This window comes from Synchiropus splendidus, chromosome 6, assembly GCF_027744825.2.
Source record: "Synchiropus splendidus isolate RoL2022-P1 chromosome 6, RoL_Sspl_1.0, whole genome shotgun sequence".
NCBI classification, from domain to species: Eukaryota; Metazoa; Chordata; class Actinopteri; order Syngnathiformes; family Callionymidae; genus Synchiropus; species Synchiropus splendidus.
This window is the reverse complement of record NC_071339.1, coordinates 8,534,248-8,554,019: the sequence shown is the minus strand read 5'-3', so window position 1 is coordinate 8,554,019 and position 19,772 is coordinate 8,534,248. Positions and strand designations below refer to the sequence as shown.

General features: G+C 42.3%; 2 protein-coding genes across 3 annotated transcripts; one reads left to right on the top strand and one right to left on the bottom strand.

Annotated features, from left to right (window-relative positions):
- Window positions 1-1,643: 1,643 nt before the first annotated feature.
- On the bottom strand, window positions 1,644-19,361 carry rnf207a (ring finger protein 207a). Of its 2 annotated transcripts, none has more exons than XM_053869207.1 (18): window positions 19,243-19,361; window positions 18,985-19,180; window positions 16,019-16,151; window positions 15,637-15,781; window positions 15,483-15,564; window positions 15,337-15,412; window positions 14,488-14,613; window positions 12,940-12,986; window positions 10,530-10,602; window positions 10,390-10,458; window positions 9,150-9,218; window positions 8,882-8,985; window positions 5,379-5,556; window positions 4,745-4,930; window positions 4,447-4,498; window positions 4,267-4,384; window positions 4,080-4,172; window positions 1,644-2,578 (listed from the first exon to the last, which is right to left on the bottom strand). In XM_053869207.1, exons 2-18 carry the CDS (start codon window positions 19,173-19,175, stop codon window positions 2,440-2,442), a joined length of 1,881 nt encoding a protein of 626 aa, XP_053725182.1. In that variant the 5' UTR covers window positions 19,176-19,180; window positions 19,243-19,361; the 3' UTR covers window positions 1,644-2,439. The 2 variants fall into 2 exon arrangements, with proteins under 2 accessions (XP_053725182.1, XP_053725183.1); XM_053869208.1 differs by having other exon boundaries at window positions 18,985-19,177; window positions 19,243-19,293.
- Window positions 16,366-18,427, top strand: zpr1 (ZPR1 zinc finger). Its single transcript, XM_053869210.1, has one exon. The coding sequence runs from the start codon at window positions 16,483-16,485 to the stop codon at window positions 17,806-17,808; it is 1,326 nt and encodes a 441-aa protein (XP_053725185.1). The 5' UTR covers window positions 16,366-16,482; the 3' UTR covers window positions 17,809-18,427.
- Window positions 19,362-19,772: the final 411 nt, after the last annotated feature.

The following is a 19,772-nucleotide window of genomic DNA, read 5'->3' as shown; positions in this document are numbered from 1 at the left end:
TCTTGTCAAGATGTTTCAGTTAGGTGAAAATGAGGCATTACAAGAGAGGACATAAATCCTCCAGGCTAGTGATGTGCGAGGTCATATCTTGAACCATAATCTGAAGAACGGGATTAGGAATTGATTTGATGGAGACAGCACCGAAGCTTGGCCAGAATTCATTCCCTCAGAACATCTTCACCAGAACAAGATGGCTATTGTGAGCTGATTGTTGTTGTTGTGTTGACATTATTGAGCCTGTGTTATCACAGACCAATGCGCAGATGCAGCAGGAGAGAGACAGAGAGATGCCATGGGTGTTGGATTAAATCACCAATATCCAGCTACTTTCCCCAGCCCAGGACCACCATCCATCTCAGAGATGGTGTTTTTCCAGTATCTACTGAGCAGAGAGCGCTAACATGTTAGCACAGGGCTCTCTTGTAACTGATGTAAAACTGTCATAATTGTCAGGCCACACATCCCATTTGTCTGGCCTTCTAAGCCAAGTGACAATATATATACAGTGGTGCCTCGGTTTTCGACCGTCTCGGAATTCGAACAAATCGGAGTTTGAACAAAAATTTCGAGATTTTTTTGCTTTGGATTTCGAACGAAAATCCAGAACTCGAACGCCCCCGAAAAAAGCCGGGAAAAACATAACGTGCGCGGACCGATCAGCTGACCCACAACGCGCTTTGTTATTGTGTATAACGCAGCCTCTGTATGCAGACGTGTCCCGTTAGCTACATTTACTGACTGTTTTTTCTTCATATTGAGGTGTAAAACCTTTCCTGTCTCCGCACTGGACCGTGGTAGAGTGTCACAGGGGAGGTGCTGGAGCGCTCACTCCAGGGTTTGATGTCCTGTTGTGGGCTGGAGCTGGGACAGGGATGAGGCGAGTCTGGGACAGAGCGTGACTTGGTTTATGACTTTGTCACAGCCAAACTGCACAGAAGCGCACATTCAGAGCTGGACACGCACCGGGCACCTCTTCACTTCTGGAGAGACGTCACTCACTCGGCAACCCCTCCCACATGCAGCGGCCACACACATAGAGGAACAGCGCACCTGCAGCAGACACTCTACATTCACTCCTACAAAAGACTATTTTAAGGCTTGGAACGCATCATTTCTTTTTCCAGTCATTGTAATGGAAAAAATCTATTCGTATTTTGAACAAACAGCTTCTCGAACGGCCGTCTGGAACGGATTGTGGTCGAGAACTGAGGTGTACATATATATATATATATATATATATATATATATATATTTCGCTTTTTTGTTTTATGTTTTTATATTTGGTTCTATATCAGGCAACACACAATTGCCAAAAGAAAAGAAAACTGCTGACAGTATTCTCCAAGCTGCCCCCCCTTTCTTTGACACACACCAACACGACCTCCACATCGACATACACATCATTATATTAGCTCACACACTGGTTCAAGAGTCCGTTGGGAGATTGGACCCAGGAAGGCACCTATGCTTGGCTCGGGATGCTGCGCACACTGCTACACTGCTCCGGCTCATCTAAATTGAAACTCAGTTGCTTTCATGAACAGGATTCTCTTGGATGATGACGCTGTAACTTTAAACTGACCTGTGAAATGTCAAAAAGAGGATTTCATTTTACTCAACATCATTTTATTTACACCCAAAGAAGACGTAGTTGTCTTTCAGCTTCACACTCCAAAGTGACAACACAATAGTGACATCAGACTGTGCAACTCATTTAAAATGGGAAACAATAGACTTTTATCCCACCAATTCACCTATTAGCTTGAAATGATACGTCCAGTAAACAGCAGCCAAACACCCATGTTGGCAACCGTTTGCTAAATTCTAAAACAGTACAACAAGATTCTATGACCACTATAAACATTGTTGAATTGCTATTTAACTTTTGGAATAGAATACTTTTATCATTACCAAGCATTCATCAGCTACACTTTTTTTTGTCACTGACACCTGCTAATGCCGGAAGCTTATCCTGACAGGAAGGAAACAGATGACAATTAAACAAAAGACACTAAAACGAGAAAATCTTCTTCAGTACTTACATAAAAATTACTGCAGGAAACACACAAAATATTTTTTTTCCACAGCATAGCATGTAGCCTACTGGTAAGATCACTTGACCATCAAGCCACAAACATTTGAATGTCGTCTTGAAACGTCTTGTGCTCTTGTACTTCACGAATGAACATCATTTTCATGAAAAACAGAAGGACACAGTCATTTCAGAAGAATGCTTCTCTTCTCGCAGGGCTTGCTTCAACATAGGCAAGTGCTCTTCCACTTAGTCCCCGCTGTTAAAGGCTCCCATCTCTGGCTGCTGAAAAAACGTTTGGCATGTTCAGTGTGAGGACTGGAGAGTGAGCTGCATGCCATTGCCAGCCTGTTGCCATCGAATTAACCAGCTCTGCTGCTCCAAGACGCAGGCGTGGTGACAGGTTTTTATGAAGGTGTCACAATGAGGCTGGACGTCTCCGTGGGGCTGCGGTGCCTGCTGGGTCGATTGGTTTTGACAGGCGTCTCCGAGGACTCCAGAATCAGCGCATGGCTCTTCTGGTCCCCGTTGTGGTCGGTGGCCCCGCTTTGGTTGTCACAGTAGAAAGAATATTAAATTAGCTGCCTTGCTGTAAGATCAACACCCGCTACATAGATTTTTCTCCTCTGCAAGAGTGCTCACCTCGCTACTCTGTTTTCATTAATCATTCAGACAATGTGGAGAAGGCTGCATTGTCATGGAATCTAAAAATTGTCCGCATGACAAAAAATACTTTGTATTCAGCCAGCGACAGCAGGGAAGGATAGGAAACTGCATTACATTAACTTTAGTCCACATCATTTTGAAGATGGTTACCTTCCTTATGGCATGAAAACAACAACATCAACGCACACATTATTTACACTTTTTGTAATAATTTCTATTTCTAATTCCAAATGATATTTTTTCCATCATTCATTTCGACTGCACGTTTGGGAATGAAACAAAAGGGAAAGTTTGGACATTTACTGAATTGGTGACAACAAACCGCTATCTTTAATTGATGAGAAATAAATCTGTAAGATGCCGTCAACAGGGTCTGTCTCTTCACGTCAGGCTCGAATGCAGTACTTGAGTTCCAAGATCAGTCATTGAGATGTTTCTTACGGGAATCTTCCATGACAAACATGCTGAAAACCTTCATGTTCATCTCCACCTCCATGATGTGTTATGTGCTATGCGATTGTTTCGATGTTTTTTGATGTTTCCACTTCGTTTTATTACGTTTGATCACATGAGAGTAAATCTCACGCGGCAGCTCATCCAAAGAAAGTTACATAGGAGCGTAGCATTGGAGCTGGAGAGTCTGACTCTGGGATTTTTGACTGTTTAAACTGAAACCTGTCATCTCAGGAAATATGAAAATAATGTTTTTATGTCTAAATATTACGCATTGTTGCTTTAACATGGATATTACGAATGTAGTCCGTGGTGCGCTCGCAAAATGGCACTGTGGAGTGTCAGTTGGCTGCCCTACCATAAGCTACGTGAATCCATCAAAAAGTCCTTGGTCTACATGTGACAATAGTTGGTGTTTGGAAATAAAAGCTCATCACGAGTATTAAAATGTTGAGCAGGGCTGAAGCTCAACTTTCCAAATGTTCACCAGGAAATGGATGTGATTCCGCGTCTTGCTGCCGCCACAAAGTGAGAAAAAAAAAATCGATTGACAATTGAGAACTGATTCTTTCCCCAGCCTTAGTATAAAACAGTAAGTAAAAAACATGTACTTTCTGTTTAAGGCTGATTTTCCTCTTGGAAAAAAAAAACATTTCAGGTGTCTCTTTTCTTTGTGAAAAAATATTACATTTATGAATAAAATCTGGGACTGGAACACATTAATTATTAATTACACAAAAATAATAATCGATTTTTTAAGTATTAAGAAGTTTTCTTCGCAGCTCTCCAGGTGCACAACATTATATAATGTGACGTCACAACCAAAACATCCATGATGAGAAGACCCAGGTTCGCTCAAAGCCTGAAATGAACCTGCGACCTTCTCATGGTGAGTCTGTGTTGCAAAGCTAGCTGCGATATCTCTCACCTGTCATGGCTGTCTGTAGTGATGCTGCTGTCTTCATATATTTTCAGCATTGTTTCTGTGCGGTCATCATGAAGCTCTTTAGGTTCCTGGAACCTAGAGAAAGTATTTCTTGACGTCATATTATAAATGTTCATTAATATGCCCTGTTTACTTGTCAGAGTAGCATTTACAGCAGAGAATATCAAACCTGGGCTCCAGCCGCTCTTTGACCTTAGCTATGGACAGGATATATGGGCTGATCTGCCGTGCGATGGTGGTCAAATATGAGTTCTCCTGCTTCAGCTGCATCAGATCCTGCAGCTGAGCTGTGGGTCATTAAAAACAGAAATTAAATAAAAGCACTCTGGTTATTGAATTGAGGTCAAACCTTCATAAATCTCCTGCTCGTTCGTGACTCTTTGAAACGTGTCGTCCCATATCTGCGGCGAAAAGCATAATATAAGATGAAGACAGTGACACTACATTTAGCCTTCAATGGGTTGCTGTGGTTCCCGAAGAACCTTTGAATCTCAAAAACATTTTCAGGTGGAGAATAATTTTAAGCCATGACATCTTAAACTGAGTGTGTTGGTCCCCTCTCGTGTCTCCGCGGGTGTTGACCTTTCCAAGTCGTCACGTTTCAGTCAGTGAGCGTCTGAAGGTCAGAACATGGACATTTGTCACACCTCTTCAAACATGACTCTCATAGTTTCCACGGTGGAGTAGTGGGCTGTTATCTGGCTGTCGATGTGCAGTGATCTGTCCAGGATCTCGCCCATCTTATCCGTGTTGATGATGGAGTGGTGCTTGGTCAGGTCACGGTGCAGCTCCTGAACCTGGTCCTTCAGACTCTGAATTTCGGTCTGAAGTGTCTGTGTTAAAACAAAATGAAAAAGAATTAGAGTAGAGCGTAGAAAAAAAGTATCTGCAGGGATTTGATGGGAGTCTGGGTGAAGGGCATGGCAAGCTCGCAGCCCACTTGACAGGTTAAGGAGAATTAACTGTCAACTTTCTACTTTGAGGATCTGAGACGTTTCAGTTAAAGTGATCGCAGAGACGTGACGCTTCTGGAGGTGAATGTGTTTATATTAAGGTGATCCACTTAAAATTAAAAAAAAAAAAAAAAAGAAGTGCGGTATGATGTCACCTTCAGTGCATGTCTCTGTAAACCCGGAAAAAGAAGACTTGTTTTTCAACGCTACGCTTGTCAGAGAAATGCGTGATTCTTAAATGAGCAGTTCTGAAATAGACTGTTCAACTTTGTGATGCTTCACCCAAAAATTGGAATTGTGCAATGAAATACAGTAGATTGAGGCTGACCCGGTAAGTGTTCTCGTAGTTGTGGCAGTGCTCTGTGAACGGTGTCTCCTTCCCTTCGGCCAGCAGAACTTTGGTGCAGATGTTGCGATGAGACGTGGGTCGTCGCCCGAACACAGAGCTAGACGGCATGTCACTCAGAGACGGCGAGCGGCAAGACATGGAGAGAGGAGACTGGAGCCTGGGCAATTTTACATGAGTGAGTTTCACACCTAACACCTCATCAGCCATATTTCATACGGTCATGTTCAGTACAGTGATGATGGTGATCGAACTCCGAGGCTTGCACTTGTTACACTAGCTATACTTCAAATAGCATATATATATATATATATAGCAGATAAGACCAAAAGGTGGAAACTTGGAAAAATGGACAGAAATAAGCCAACATTAATTTCACATTAAAGATTAAGATGCAAGGAGCGTTTATGTTGACTCAGAGGGTGAGATGGAATAGTGAGTGCAGTCTTCACACACGACGCACTGAAAATAGTGGGTGCCTGAGTGTGCATGGAAAATCAAATGAAATGAAATAAACTCTTCAACTTCAAGAAACAAACAAGTAAAATACATGGAAATCTGAGGTGTTATGTTTAGCCAAACGGAAGTCACACCCTTGCAGGGCGGAAAAACCGACACCAAAACAAAGCTGTGTGGGATTATCTCATGAAAGTCTCATGAGGCTCGATGTTATATTGTCAAACTGCCACGACAGAGAACAACCTTCATTATTCTGCTGCTCTGAAACACTCGGTAATATGACAGTGACCTGTGTTAGACAAACAAATTAGAAAAAATATTTTTTTCATTTTGTTTGGTTTTGATTTTTGCCAATAAAAATACATCCAGCTGCACTGGTACCTTCCCTTTTCAAGCTCTATTTGGTCATAGATTTGTGTTTCATTCATTTCATAGTGATGTCTCTTGTGACCTGTGCACTTTAGAGAACTCAACACATGCTTCTTATGGGTTTCACTCTCTTCTTTTGGTGAAAATTCTATATTTATATCACACAAAGATCTGAAGCTCCAAATGAGTTTTGCAGAAGAGAGTAAATAGACTGTGGCCAAGTGAGAAAGAGAGAAAGTTGCATGACCGAGGCCTTAAAAGATGACATGGCTGCTGTTGATAAAAGCATATAAGAGACCGAGAACGCTACCATTTAAAGTTGTGATATTTGTGAGTCCTGGCAACAGCAACATATTGCGAACAAATAAAATAGAGTTTAAATGTACCTGGACTCTGGTTCCCTCCTCACATCTGCTCTCCTATAAAAACATCAGATCTGCTCCCGCGCTCGGCCACGTCTCGCTCTGCCAAAGTGGTGTCACTCGCCTAGACTCAGACCTCCCACCGCTGACGTGAATATTAGAGACTTTGCACGGACTAGAGCTCTGACATCAGCAGCTGGATCAAAGTGGCCGCCTGCTGCGCGCCAACTTCCACAAGAATCCTGGAGACTTCTGTGAATTCGGAGTAAAAATAGTGTGACAGTCGCTGGCCCTTGCGCCGGCAGAAAGATAAACAGAAGAGCCGGGAGGGAGTGTTGGCTGGACAGCAGACGTGGGCACTGTGCTGTTCTTGTACGGTGAGCATGTGAAATCCAACACCTAACAGGTTCAACATTCACCGTCAACAGTTGCTAGATAACAGTAAACACATCTGGAACACTTGTCTGTGTGTGGGTCCGGCTTGTATAAGACCTCATGACTGACCTTGGACTTCAATGGATAATTGAATAACAGAACACATTTCGTCTGCCTATTTTCACCTGTTTATTCCTGACAAGCTCCTTGAGGTACAACACAGTACGTAGCACCCCTGTTGTCATCTGAGCAAAATGAAACATCTGTGTTCTCCGTTTGCCTATGTTTATGTGTTTCGGTTCTTTCATGAAAACTTCCAGGTCGACAGAAAACTTCACTAAAGTTGTTGAAAAAAACCCTCACAAACAAGCATTGCATGAAAAGAAAAGTTCTGGTGCAAACTAAAATAGGTCACCGTTGAGGGAACATATATGTTTAGCAGAAAATGGTAACATTCCAAAGAAAGTAAGATTGGCCATGAAGTAGATCACCTGAACAGGCACTTAGACCCTCAAGGCGTTGGGCTCACCTCAACAGAGTACTTCCTGTTCTAACTTCATAATGGGTCCCTGTCTTGATAGTTGATATAACTAAGTGAAGGAAATGTGCATTTTTCAAGTGATTCCATTTTTTCCCCCTTATCAAGCGAGTTCCTCGAGCAGGTTCAAAGCCAGATTGAAGCCAACTTGCTGCTTGGGTCAACTCTCTTGGGTCTGCTATATCTGGAACGAGCAATATATGCACCATATCCAACGACAAACTCCAGGACAAACATGTGGACTGTGGAATCAGCATTGACATTGAGGAAAACAGATGCACCATTGTAGCAGGCAATGTGTTCGGTGAGGCCCTTAAATATATTGCGACTGGAATTGCGAAGAATTTCCACCATTGTTATGTCTTCTTCATGTCTCATTCGAGCCATGTAATAACAGCAACACTGCCCCCCACAGTTTCCAGTGGTACTCTCCCGTTTGGTCCGTATCCATACGCTTTGTGGAAATGTACAGAAATACGGACACAATGAACGCAGCGCACAGAAAGAACGAATTGAGCATAAATAGACCGGTTCAATCCAGAGTTTCGGCAGTCACCTGGCAGAGGTTTGCACTCTCTGAGTGCTTTTGCAGTAATCAACTGTTGCTCAAATAGGCATTTTTTTCTAGACATGAAACATGCATATTCACAAGAAGAGGGTGAGTATATCTCTCCTGGATATAAGTGCTATTCATGCTTCATGAGAGTCCAGTTTTCCCAGTGGTATCTAAAGCTTATAATGTCAACAGTTTATCTCCAATATATTTTAATAAGTTATTTACTTTATTTGAATCTTAGGTCAAAATTAGATTTTATTTCTATTTCAGTGACTGGTTTCATATAGTTTTTCCACATCAAAGCACTGTTTTGCTACTTAACTCTAGTCTTGTTCAAGAAAAAAAAATGATGGAGAAGTCATTTCAATTCAGCAGTACTAAATTTTCTATTACTACACAAAAGAAAGCACCATCATACTGTTTCTTGAGATTCTGGAACACTTTGGGAAGCTGCTGACTGACCGTCCTCTGTCTGTGCTCCGTCAGCCATGTGTGAAAGTGTCAAGGTGAGTTATGTAAACACATCAGCGGACAAAGATTACACACACACACACTGGATAGCTCTCATAGCCGGACTCAATGTGGCGCCTGCTCTCCTGTGCCCGCGCTCGTCACCGTCTGCTCTCTTTACGCGCAAACCACTCTGCTACTTGGAATTGAGATGCTTCACATACACCGATTTCCTGCTCATGGAAAGACCCACTGAAACAGACCACAAATTTACCCGGGAGAGGAAGGTGATGATGCAAGTGAGCAGAACCTCCCGTGGCTCCTTTGAAAACCTCCAGAACAGAGACCGTGCTAAATATATATTTGCTGATCTTACCGTGTCGCCACGCTTGAGCCGGTAATTGAGAGTGGGCAGCGCTGGCCGATCTGCAGCAACGGCTCCAGACAACGGGCAAACTCTGTCCTGTAATCCGTATTGATCTGAGGGAGAGCAAGAGAGCTTGAATGTTCTTGAAAAAGGGTGGCCGAGACTCAAGAAGCCTTGACCTCTTCCTTTACATATGAAATTATACACATCAAATGATGCTACTGATCACATGCTTGGAATGGAAACTTCTTCAAATTGAATGCAGCATGCGACCTACTTTGCTGCTCTGCACTGGTCTGAGTCTGTGTGGCAACTTCACGATCTTCTTCAGCCTCTCCATCAGTTGCTGTGGAAACACCAGCAGCCATTGAGTGGACATTGTCATGCCTCTCCAGTTTCAGCAGGGACACATCTCATAAAGACTCACCATCCATAGTTCATGAGTGAGCATGTCACATCACATTTCTGTGTGCATTCCTGAGCTGCTTGTGTTATTCTCACGATGCTGCAACTGTATTGGTATGTTGAAATGTCTGCTGAAAGTTGAACTAATAGAAGTCTTTCAAGTTCTGGTGTGTTCCTTTTTATTTCCCAATTTTCCCCAGTCAGTTTATCAGGTCTATGACATTCAAAATGATAAAACATGCAGAGAAAATGTAAATGAATATTCAAAAATGAAATAAAAAAAATCATGTCGCCCTCAGAGTCATAAACAAATGGACTTTTAAAGATGCTGTAAAGGAAAGTGCATCAGTCATGTCTACGTAATGACTTTGAAATATGCAGACTCCAAAAAGTGCAATTAAAAAAGGGAATGAAAAAAAAAACAAAAACATAAAACAGTGATATTGATCCACAAATATAATTCAAGTTAGTATTGTTCTGCTCTGCGTTGTTTGTTTCCCCCTTGGAATTACATGTGACTTAGGCACGAGAGTCAGTGTTTACAATCCTAGCGACCCTTTGTAAGGTTTCTTAAACATATATTCGGACTTTGCTGAACTAGCAACTGTCTGCTTCCTTTGTTCTACAGCATCAAGACGGCCCATGTCGTGATGGGTTGGCGAGGTTTTATGAAACTGCTGCAATGTGTAAACCTCAGTAGGTGGCGCTCTTTTGTTAAAAAATAATGATTCATATTTTGTCAAATTTCAGAAATATCTTATTTTCAACACAAAGACTTGTAAATTCCCAGAATATTGCGCTTAAATAAATAAACAAATAATAACTAATAAATAATAAGTAGTTTCTCAGGTCACATCCCTGTGTTGTTCATCGATTTAGAGTTTGACAGTCGCGAGAGAGGTTTGATGGAGCAACCTGAACCCTGGTGAGCAACCTTTTCTGCCCGACGCCATTAAAGCTGGGGCACGCTGGCATGACAACAAGTGAGTCAAACATACCTACCGCACCTTTACCTTGGCTATAGACAGGCTCAATGTTTGTGATCAGTAGTATTGTGAATAGAGGCAGGTGAGTAGTGTTTGGGGGCGCAGTGTGGATGATGTCATACTCACATAACCCATGTCCAAAAACTCAAACATGTTTGCAGAACTAAGGAAGGCAGAGCACGTCACCAGATGAACCTACAACAAGACAGATTCATCAGGACTGTAGCAGAGGCGTCCTTTGTTTATGACAGGTGTGATGACGTCACCTGCAGGGTGGGCAGGAGGACGCTGAGGTGAGTCAGCTGGTCCTTCAGCGCTCGCTCCTTCTCCTCATGTTGACTGCAAACCAGGAAGAGCTTTACTCTGACTGCAGTGTGGCGCCACAAACAACACATTTCCGTGGGACTATCTGACTCTTTAGCAGAATGTTGTTCTTGGAATCCTGAATTAAACCATGACTTGGTTTCCGTGCCACAGAATATCTTCAAGATACACTCAGTTTGGCTTGACACGTGGAACACCACTGAGCAAAAAGAAGTTCATTCAAATCTTATATATGGACTTTTTCTTTACTGAAACCTTTTTATTTTATAATCATTATTGAGTAAACAAATTGGTCATGAATTATCAATAAATATTTTTGGAATTAGAATAGTCAATAGTCAGTTTCAATAAAGACTTCAAATAAAAATGGAGCCAATTTATTGATGAATGTTTCATAAAAGATTCAGATTTGAAATTGCATTCTGTACTTCATGTAAGGTGGTGGCTTTATCACATGCCTGGAGCTGCACCACCTGCAAGTAGCTTAGCAGAAACTGAATTCAAAAGGCTGGTTTCCGCTGCAGAACAAAAGTTGGATGGGGACAAGTTGGAATAAAAATCACAACAGAACTTGGAGATTTGTATATCATCTTCCACAGGTGAACCGCCAATGATCAGCTTATTAATGGATTGCTTTTTTGCTTGTTGCTTTTCTAGACTGAAAAAATAATTATCCTCTATCCTCAAGCCATTTAGTCCGTGACCTAACAAATGTGTTCTTTGCTCTTTTTGTGTACAAGATGTAAAGTTTAGTCTGTAATCTTATCATTTAGAATTTGTCAGTATTTGTTAACTAGACTCAACTAGACTACTACTTAACTAGACTCTCTTCTTCCATTCTTGTTATTTAAGCTTTACTGTCACATTTCCTCAAAAAAATACCCACAAGTTCCCAGTTTGAGCTACAGTGGTACCACGGTTTTCGAACGTCCCGGAACTCAAACAAATCGGAGTTCGAACAAAAATTTCGAGATTTTTTTGCTTCAGATTTCGAACGAAAATCCAGAACTCAAACGCCACCGAAATAAGCCGGAAAAAACTTGATGAGGCGAGTCTCAGACAGAGCGTGACTTGGTTTATGACTTTGTCACAGCCAAACTGCACAGAAGCGCACATTCAGAGCTGGACACGCACCGGGCACCTCTTCACTTCTGGAGAGACCTCACTCACTCGGCAACCCCTCCCACATGCAGCGGCCACACACATAGAGGAACAGCCACCTGCAGCAGACACTCTACATTCACTCCTACAAAAGACTATTTTAAGGCTTGGAACGCATTATTTTTCATTGTAATGGGAAAAATCGATTCAGATTTTGAACTGATCGCTTCTCAAACGGCCGTCTGGAACGGATTGTGGTCGAGAACCGAGATTCCACTGTATATTTATTCTCAACTACAGCCTTCATCCAGTACCTAGTACCTAGTAGTAGATTTTTACAGACATCAACATCTTCTAACAGATTACTATTACGTTTCCAAAATAAAGATTGAGATCCTGATCTTTTTGGAAGAGAGCATTAATTTTAATTTAAAAAAATGGCTATGTGATCTGTAAGAGAGGTGGGCCAAATGTCTACGCTCTCACCTTCCTTTTCAAGATGATCTGAAATTAACCAAAAATCTACCCTTGAAAGATTGGAGCCTGATGGGGCGGCTCTGCCGTTAAGTGTCGTGCTGGGGGTGGAGTTGCAAATAATGCATTTATGTCTAAATGTTAGGCATTGTTGCTTTAACACCTTATAAGTGACCTTTGGCTTATTTTCAACAATGGAGCATTCGGGGTAGTTATTTGTGGAGCTTTACTGTGTTCTAATGTACTGTAATGTACTAAATGTGACATCCCATCTCTTTTCTTATATTTGTTCATGTTGCCGGGTCCATTGCGCACTGTTTTCCAATCTGTCCACAAGGACGCAAATTGGCAATTTGTAGTACCCACAGTTTACAATCCATCCAAACAGATTGGTGAAAATTTGTTTTTCTCAGTAGGAAAAGACGCTTGTTTTGGGCATGTTTGCAACGGCTGGTTGCTGATTTGTCTCACGAGATCTGGCAACCCTGACAGACACTCCGAGAGGCTGCGTGCTCAGCGGAGGAGGTTATCTAAAGTCATGGTGGACTCAAGGTCTAGGAGGTTTTTTGTCCCAGTCCCAGGCACAACATGGCCCGACAGTCTCCTCCTCTAAGAACGTAATCCTCGTACTTCTAGCTGTTTAACGTCTACCCTTCTATTCAAACACTTTCTGATGGAGCTTCTGCTTTGTTGTGCACCCAAATACATGAACTTTCTATTCAACATCTGACGACAAAATTGTGGAGCAGTAGTGAATATGATGTTGTTGTCGTTTACCTCTGAGCTGCTCTCAGTAGGATCTTCTTCCTCTCTGCAAGTTTCTCCTGCCGGATAAAAACGGTTAGATACAAAGCTGCAGAATAAGCTAAGAGTGCTCAGAGACCTCATGATATGTAATATTGTGCACTATTACAATAAGTGAATTTCTTTTTTGGCTCGGGTGAAAACATACGTTACTGGGCGGAACAACAGAGACATCTAATGGTTTAAAGTGTGAACTGCAGGTACGCATTTACTGACTTCCAATAAGTCAAACAGAATCATGACGATTAACTTTCTGTTCTGTGATTGAATTTGCTTATTGAATTATTTTCTCATTTTGCTACATGTAATAATTATTTATCCAAAGAAAAAAATAATAACGCGGCACATTTTGTATCACTTTAAAAAAGAATATTGCTGAACAATCCTTCATTTGTTTATGAAGATTTGAAAAAGGTACTGATTTTTGTTACAAAATAAATAAATGAGACCGAAAAGTAGTCACAAACAATGAATGTTTGTAATTAATATAATTTATCTGAAACGTATTTTAAGTGTTAAGCTGTGTGTGATCAAATTTAAGTCATTGTTTAAATCAAGGCAAAAAAGATTATTTTAGTAGTATTTGGTAAGTATTTTATACCCTTTATAATTGTGTCAGACATTTTTTTTACATTTGTCCCTGGTGTGTAAAAAAAAAAAAAAAAAGGTTATATAATACAGTGGTACCTCGGTTCTCGACCACAATCCGTTCCAGGCGGCCGTTCGAGAAGCGATTTGTTTGATATCTGAATCGATTTTCCCATTACAATGAATGGAAAAAGAAATAATGCGTTCCAAGCCTTAAAATAGGCTTTTGTAGGAGTGAATGGAGAGTGTCTGCTGCAGGTGCGCTGTTCCTCTATGTGTGTGGCCGCTGCATGTGGGAGGGGTTGCCGAGTGAGTGACGTCTCTCCAGAAGTGAAGAGGTGCCCGGTGCGTGTCCAGCTCTGAATGTGCGCTTCTGTGCAGTTTGGCTGTGACAAAGTCATAAACCAAGTCACGCTCTGTCCCAGACTCGCCTCATCCCTGTCCCAGCTCCAGCCCACAACAGGACATCAAACCCTGGAGTGGAGGTGTGGAGAGCGAGCACCTCCCCTGTGACACTCTACCACGGTCCAGTGTGGAGACAGGAAAGGTTTTACACCTCAATATGAAGAAAAAACAGTCAGTAAATGTAGCTAACGGGACACGTCTGCATACAGAGGCTGTGTTGTACACAATATCAAAGCATGCCGTGGGTCAGCTGATCGGTCCGCGCACGTTATGTTTTTTCCAGCTTTTTTTGGGGGCATTCGAGTTCTGGATTTTCATTCAAAATCCGAAGCAAAAAAATCTCAGAATTTTTGTTCAAACTCCGATTTGTTCGAAGTCCAGGACGTTCGAAAACCGAGGTACCACTGTGTCTGGAATAAAGTGTGGTTGAGAATTCATGAATTATCCAGTCGTCTCCGACCTAAATGAAGATAAATAAAGATGCATCTGATCGAATGTATTAGTTAGTTCCATGGCGTTGGCAGTCACCTGCAAGCTGTTGAAGAGAGCACAGATGGCGCTCTCCTCCTCCTCCACGTTCAGACACACCTCTCCAATCATGGCTCTCAGGAGATAAATGGCTTCTTGAGTGGACGTTTGAAGATCTTTCACCACCTTCACGTCGACAAAAACATATAAAAAAAAAACCCATTTAAATACAGCAAGAAAATGATTTTTAAATATTGGTAGATCTTTAACTTTTATTTTGTTTAAGCCCTTTCTTGATCCTTTCTTTTGCAGCTAGATTACAAATTATTATAAGACAAACTTTGATTTTTTTTTTGCATCACTTGACTGTATGTCTCCAGCATTTAAAATTGTGTTGTATTTCATTATTATCACTGTTTTCAAGAAACGTAGTTGGCCCCGGGTAACAAGTAAACTGTTGCTTAGCACCATGTTAGGCTAACCCAGTCCTTCCCAAATAGTGGGGCAGGCCCCCCTGGAGGGGCGTGGAGCGATAGGGGGGGGCGCAAGTGACCTCAGAACATGCTTTTTTCTGTATTAAAATAAAGTGTAATTGCACATCCACTCATGATTTATGTTTTTTTTTTATTTCAGGCAAATTGATGCTCTTTAAGTCTTTTCTGTTACAGACAAAAACAATGTTAATAATGTTATTCATTACTGTAAGGTGATCTATATCACTTAACAAGGATACAGTGCAATGCAGATGTGTACCATGATAATTTTACAGACAAATGATACTATTTACAGCAGTGACCAAGAGTTAGGGGGCGCGAAACATTTACTTCTCCCTGGCAGGACGCAACAGAAAATACCTTAATAATAAGTACTGGGTGCATTGTTATTTACAACAAACTAATGGAGTCCTACCAGAACCGCCTGGTCCAGTCTCTCACATCCCTGCATGTATGCCGTTTCTATATCAATGCAGTGCGTCCGACTCTCCCTGAGGATGCAATCACAAGTTCAGTTAAAGGAGCAAATTGAATCAGACTTAATAGCCTTGTGTGACTCACACTTGCATGTCTCTGAAACACTTGATACACAACATGGACTTGTTCTCAGTGGAGAAGAGGATGTAGGGCTCCTGATGGAGAGCTGCAGACAACCATGCACACTACTGTTACCCGACAGATTCAATGATTTACTACTGAACAGTTTGGGACTTACTGCACTTCCTGTGTTTTGCCTTGTTGCGCTTGGCCAAGGACACAATCTCATGATGGGCAAACATTCTGGCCTTATGTGTCAGCTCCCTGCAGGCGCTACACAGCGGCTGACAGCAGGTGTTGCAGTAGAACATCACCGCCGAGTCCTGCAGAAAAAGTTTCAATAATCTTACTCTGTCAATCAAAACATTCTTTTCATTAATTCTGTAGACATGCTAATAGAGTTCATTTGTTTTTGCCTTATTTGACTTGTCTCACTTGTGATACTTTAGATTATAAATATTGTTATTTATTTATATTATCTATTTATAGCTTTGCTTTATTTGTAGATGATCAATTCTGTTCTTTTGTTTCCCTCCTTCTATATGTGTGTGAATGTAAACCTTTTTATCGTTCTCTTCATCACAGTTGGCACATTGCACTTTCTCTTCAACATCCGCATTGTTGTCGACCAGAAACTTGAGCAGTCGATCCTCTGGTGGCAGAGAAGTGTTGCCTTTGACGATGGACAAGTATCTATCACAACGATATGAAATTGTTTAGGAGATATCCTGTAAAATAATCTCACATGCTGGAAAAAGGATCACATTCAATTTCGAACTCTTGAAGTACAAAGGCGTCTCATCTAAGTACAATTGGGAGTCTATGAGACAAACTGGAAAACTGAATATGCAGTACTGGTTTTAAACAGTGGCGGCAGCACTGAGAAGAATGCCGGCACTGCGGAAGTAGAAGAAGACATTGCGGAAGTTTCTAGAACACGTTCCTACGTCTGTCAACCAGAACATTCAAGCTGACAGTGTGCTGGTGAACGTGCGGTGTATTCGTCTGGAAGAATTTTGCCAACATGTCGGTCATTTCACAGACTAATGTCCGGGGGGAGAGTTTGTTCCGGGACATTAGCGCCGACAATGACGACGCCATGCCGACGGAGATTGAGAGCATGTGTATGAACTGTCACGAGGACGGTATGACCCGTTTGCTCCTCACTAAAATCCCGTTCTTCAAAGAGATCATCCTGAGCTCGTTTAACTGTGACCACTGCGGCTTTTCCAACACTGAGATACAGTCCGCTGGAAGGATTCAGGAGCAGGGCGTGTGTTACACTCTCAAAGTCCGATCCAAACAAGACCTGGACCGGGAGGTGGTGAAGGCTGACAGTGCAGTTACCAGGATCCCCGAGCTTGACTTTGAAATCCCTCCGTTCACGCAGAAAGGCTCGTTGTCGACTATCGAGGGTATTCTGGACCGAACCATCGCAGGACTGGTGCAGGACCAGCCTCTCAGAGAAGCTACGGATCCCGAAGTTGCAGCCAAAGTGTCTGAATTCATCGACAAGCTGAAAAAGCTGAAGGATGTCGAGGAAGAGTTCACGTTAGTGATTGAAGACTCATCCGGGAACAGTTTTGTTCAAAACCCATCCGCTCCTCACAAGGATGAGGCTCTGACTGTGACCCGATTCAAGCGCTCAGTTGAGCAGGATATGCAGCTGGGGATCAGAGCTGACGATGACTTCACTGAAGAGGAGAAGAAAGATGATCTGGACTCCATGAGAAGTGAGGTTCTGATGTTCAATACCAACTGCCCTGAGTGCAACGCACCAGCCTCCACCAACATGAAGCTGGTCCAGATCCCACACTTTAAAGAGGTGATCATCATGGCCACCAACTGTGACAACTGTGGACATCGTACCAATGAGGTGAAGTCAGGAGGTGCCACAGAAGACCTGGGTACTAAGATCACCCTGCACATCACAGATCCGTCAGACATGACCCGAGATGTACTCAAGTCTGAGACCTGCAGCGTTCTTATCCCGGAGTTGGACTTTGAGCTGGGTATGGCAGCGGTAGGGGGAAAGTTCACCACCCTGGAAGGTCTGCTCACTGACATCAAAACCCTCACCGTTTCCCAAAACCAATTTGTCTTCGGAGACAGCGGGACGGCCGACCAAATGGAGAAACTAAAGGCTTTTGAAGAGAAATTGAACAAGATCATCGCTGGAGAGATGGACGCCCACGTGGTGCTGGACGACCCAGCGGGCAACAGCTACCTTCAAAACGTCTATGCACCCGAGCCTGACCCGGAGATGACAACTGAAAAGTACCAGCGCACGTTTGAGCAGAATGAAGAACTGGGACTGAACGATATGAAGACAGAAGGCTATGAACAGTGAGCTGATGGAAAAACACTCGAGCTGTTTTGTGTTAAAATTAATGAGGGACTCATGAATTTCTCCACTTATTCTCTAATTTCAGTAACAGAAAAAACATTCCTCAGTGTAGAATTGCGTAAAAAATATAAAGCAATGGTGTTGCATGTTGGGGTTTTTCTTTTACAATCTTTGTTGTGCAAATAAAATCATAATTTACTGAAATTCTGCTTTTTATGTGTCAATTTTAATAACGACACGTGAGTGTAAGAAGTTAGACATGTTTATTGCCAAGTATGTGTATTATTTATATAAAAAAGTATTTTGTTATTGTGGGCGTGGTGAACAAAAATATGAATTTATAGTGCTATATACACACTTCATTGACCAAAAAAACTGTTGTTTTAAAAGGTCCCTTAACCTAGGATTGGAAATTTGAGGTTGCAGTTTGAATTGATGGAATAGAATTGAATAAAATGGAAAACATATTCTGTATATTTGAAATAATACAACATATGGACACATCAAGTGCATAACTAAACATCAAGACATAATAAATGTTAAGTATGGTTTTCCCTGTTGACAGTAAATGTCTTTTTTTTTTCCGATTCCCTCGTTGGTTTTTGTTTCGTGGTTGTCACGGCTGCAGCCTCTCCACACTCTGACCATCCGTGAAGGACATCGACATGTTAATCCAACTGGATTCCTTAATGGTGACCCACACGGACCATCACCGTGTCACTTTGATTGCTGTAAGCTGCCGCTCACGGTGCCACATTCCTGCTTGTGTTGTTTGTGGCATGACAGGTCATTGCGGAGCCATCTGGCCCGGATCAGAGCCACGGACCGCGATCTAAATCTGAGGCCAGTGTGACCCTGCAGCTGCTGCGACTGCTCATGCCGACCAGATCTTCGACGGACACTAAAGTGACTTGTGAACGGAACAATGCAAGCTTGAGGAAATACATAAGAAAATCCAAAGTAATTGCATTATTCCGCTTTCAATATTTATTTCAGATATTTTGTTTCTGGCCTCACACTGATAAATTCACCCTCAAGCATGAGGAATAACGTGGATGCTTTGTGTAACTTAAAGCATTTTTTTCTTTTTTTCGATTGTGAGTAAGGCAAGTAAATCTGACATGCTCTCAGTAAGTCATTTACGTTGTGGTTTGTTTTCATGCAGTGACCTTTTCTTACCCACAGAGGGGGCAGCTGAGGTGACACCCATTGGTCCGACCACGCAAACACCGAGCACAGAAGATGTGGTAGCAGTCCAGCAAGCAAGGACTCTGGTACTGCTCCCGACACAAGGGGCACACCAGCGGGTGCACGTTGGTACAGTCCACAGTACACAGATTGTCCAGGTTGGTGAAGATCCCTCCCGCCATGACTACTGTTGACCAGAATGTCAACAATCAGAACTCAAGATGAGACCTTTTTTTAGGGCCGTCTTACCTTAAAACGCAGCAGCAGTTTGTGGAGGCAACCAAACCACCATGGAGTTTGCTGGTGTGAATGCAGCCGAGAGCCAGAGAGCGACACACACAGAGCGACTGTCTTACCTTACAGTGGTGGTATCAGCTCCCCCAGTGGGAATGGCAACAATGCAGAAACTCTTCAATTGTAAGCTGGCACGGTCTCTCTGCCCACCAGCTGACAACACGCACACTCTCTCACACACACACACACACCAGGCCGGCCGAGAGGTGCCTGACCCAAATCTACACTCTCAGAGTCTTTCATGGGATGGACGGTCTTCTGCACCATTCGATCCAAAAGATCCAGACATTGTGCCACAGTATCCATAGATGGATAGATCTATCTAAAACAATATATAAGAGCCCGCATACACAAGTAAAAACCAACAACTATAACTGCATGACTGTTTTTAAACTATTAGTACTTGTGTTGTGCTTCTGCAAGTAGTAAAGTAACGTTTGTAAAACATTAATCCGATATATAAAATCAGCATTATCCATGAATGT

What these genes read in the sequence shown, in the direction of transcription:
- zpr1 (XM_053869210.1), top strand. Translation starts at nt 16,483, where the DNA reads ATGTCGGTCATTTCACAGACTAATGTCCGGGGGGAGAGTTTGTTCCGG.
- rnf207a (XM_053869207.1), bottom strand. Translation starts at nt 19,175, where the DNA reads ATGGCGGGAGGGATCTTCACCAACCTGGACAATCTGTGTACTGTGGAC. An exon ending in GACCAGTGCAGAGCAGCAAA is followed by an intron (nt 8,986 to 9,149) that starts GTAGGTCGCATG and finishes GCTCTCCCTCAG; the next exon opens with ATCAATACGGATTACAGGAC. An exon ending in ACTACAGACAGCCATGACAG is followed by an intron (nt 2,579 to 4,079) that starts GTGAGAGATATC and finishes TGACAACCAAAG; the next exon opens with CGGGGCCACCGACCACAACG.